Source organism: Protomyctophum bolini (genome assembly GCF_963924005.1).
Source record: "Protomyctophum bolini genome assembly, contig: SCAFFOLD_113, whole genome shotgun sequence".
Lineage (NCBI taxonomy): Eukaryota > Metazoa > Chordata > Actinopteri > Myctophiformes > Myctophidae > Protomyctophum > Protomyctophum bolini.
This window is the reverse complement of record NW_027665668.1, coordinates 2,619-5,000: the sequence shown is the minus strand read 5'-3', so window position 1 is coordinate 5,000 and position 2,382 is coordinate 2,619. Positions and strand designations below refer to the sequence as shown.

The 2,382-nt window shown below is 43.3% G+C and overlaps 1 protein-coding gene across 2 annotated transcripts in view; it reads right to left on the bottom strand.

Annotated features, from left to right (window-relative positions):
- Positions 1–1,652, bottom strand: part of LOC308312207 (retinoic acid receptor gamma-A-like) — a 12,468-nt gene extending 10,816 nt beyond the window's left edge. Inside the window, exon 1 of one of the 2 annotated variants that reach the window (XR_013963747.1) lies at positions 1,506–1,648. Coding sequence is in view for 1 of the 2 variants with exons in the window: in XM_080794593.1 (XP_080650719.1) it covers positions 1,506–1,622 (117 nt within the window). In the remaining variant the exon portion in view is untranslated. Of the gene's footprint in view, positions 1–1,505 lie in introns of both variants that reach the window. The other variant, XM_080794593.1, reaches the window with a different exon arrangement.
- Positions 1,653–2,382: the final 730 nt, after the last annotated feature.

The window sequence follows — 2,382 nt, the reverse complement described above, 5'->3', positions numbered from 1 at the left end:
TCGATCGCAAAGTGTCAGACCCATTGGAATAATGTCAGTGCCGCTCGTCACATGCAAATTAATTTTGAGCAGAGCGCTGTGGCTCTGAGTTTGAGAATAGACCCCATCGTCCAAGGGTGTGTGTGCGTGTGTGGTATCTTAGCAACACTGAATGATCTGTCCCATTGGTCGTGTGCTCGTATCATGAGCCAATGGCTGCAGCTCTGAGCTTCCCAGACCCAGGTTCACATTTCAACTATGAGGGCTGCTACCATATTAGCAGCTGTGAGCGCTCTTCTCTTCTCGTGAAGAAAGCAGGACAGAGTTGTCAAATAAATCCCGCCGTCATTCATACTGTATTTATTCTCCGACCCGACATTAAAATACGGAACAACGTGCGTTCATTACGGGGTTTGTGACAGTCTGCAGACACTTGAGTTGGGACTACTAGCCGATAGCGCCGAAGTTGTGTTGCTTAAAGGAATGCATAGTTGCGTTCTCCTCAACTGCTGCGCAGCAACAACAAAAATATAAAAATGAGAAAAATATACTGAATATACCAGTCTGCAATGCAAACTAATAGGCGAGTGCACTCCAGGGCATATGCAAAGGGAAAGAATGACTTCTGTCCGTGACAATAATCAATGCTACAGTTTGAATTCTGTACACATGCACACAGAGCAAAAAATATGATAAATATGAAATATGAAAACTTGTTGAAGTACAACGCATGAGTCAAGTAGCTGCTTTTGTATCAAACCCTTTCCTCTTTACTGAGCCTACTGTCATTGAACTGCTGTCCGATAAAATGCAGGATGAGTTTGCATTAACTTCAGATATTTAAATGGAGATTATTGGATTAGTAAGTGACTGTCACCTGCAGGTCAGAGCTAAAGAGAAGGAATTTTGGTCTCTTGTGAGCAGAGAAGTATCCCCTGATTGTGTCGTGTGCACTGAAGCTGCATGCCTACTTTGGTTCCACGTACTTATGTGAAATGGCCTTTTCACAAATGAAAATAATAAAATCCAAGTTTAGAACTCGTATGACTGACTCACATCTTAATGACACCCTCAGACTGGCAATCACTAAATATGAACCAGATTTCAAAACGCTTGCAGATAAAGTGCAGTCACAGCAGTCTCATTAAAGGTGGGCTGACCCTGAGAGTATGTCACCATATCTGTGCAAATATATATGGTCATGTTATGCCTATGTCATTTGAACATCTGCCAATGTGAATATTCATTGAAATGAGAAACAAAATATTTCTAATACTAATTATTTCTAATTTGTTAATATTATTTGACATTGATAATATAACTTACTATAAGTATTTATTCTAATTTAAGCTTTAGTCTTTGTGTGGATGTGTGCACATGCATTGAGCCTGTCAGAAATAGCAAAAAAACTAGTGTTTTTTCTAACACGTTTTAGTGGTAGATCTTGGCTTACAATTGGGAATAAAATGGGCTCTTGGGCTTGAAAAGGTTGGTTACCACTGCCATAGTGATAGTATTATAGGTACCTTGCAGCCCTCACAGGAGGAGACCCCGTAGTGATATCCAGAGGACTTGTCCTGACACACGAAGCAGGGCTTGTAGATCCGGGGCGGGGGGGGAGGCGAGGGGGAGCTGGGGACCATCTCCTCCGAACTGGTGCTCTGGGTCTCCACCGCTGTTTAGAGGGAGAGAGAGAGAGAGAGAGAGAGAGAGAGAGAGAGAGAGAGAGAGAGAGGGGGGGGGGGGGGGGGGGTTAGATGGGAAGGTTTAGGCCAAGTCAAGGACACCCCTGACTGAGTTGACATTTTTTCATTTGAAAAATGATTAAATGTTTGCCAAACATTTTCACTGTTTTTCCAAAGCTTTCAAAGATGGCAGACGTGCGAGCTACAGATCTGTATTGTACTTCTGCGTTGGTTTAGACTTAAACCAACGCAGAAGGGTTAGCTGAACTGAGTTCTACACACTTAAACTTTAAGTGTTCTAGAGTTCAGTTCAGCGACCGGCACGACTCTCTCCAGTCTCTTCAGACGGACACAACAGAAAAGTAAGGAAACAGGAGTCAGGGAACAGAGTAAGGAAACAGGAGTAAGGAAACAGGAGTAAGGAAACAGGAGTCAGGAAACAGGAGTAAGGAAACAGGAGTCAGGAAACAGGAGTCAGGAAACAGGAGTCAGGAAACAGGAGTAAGGAAACAGGAGTCAGGAAACAGGAGTCAGGAAACAGGAGTAAGGAAACAGGAGTAAGGAAACAGGAGTCAGGAAACAGGAGTCAGAAACAGGAGTAAGGAAACAGGAGTCAGGAAACAGGAGTAAGGAAAAAGGAGTCAGGAAACAGGAGTAAGGAAACAGGAGTCAGGAAACAGGAGTAAGGAAACAGGAGTAAGGAAACAGGAGTCAGGAA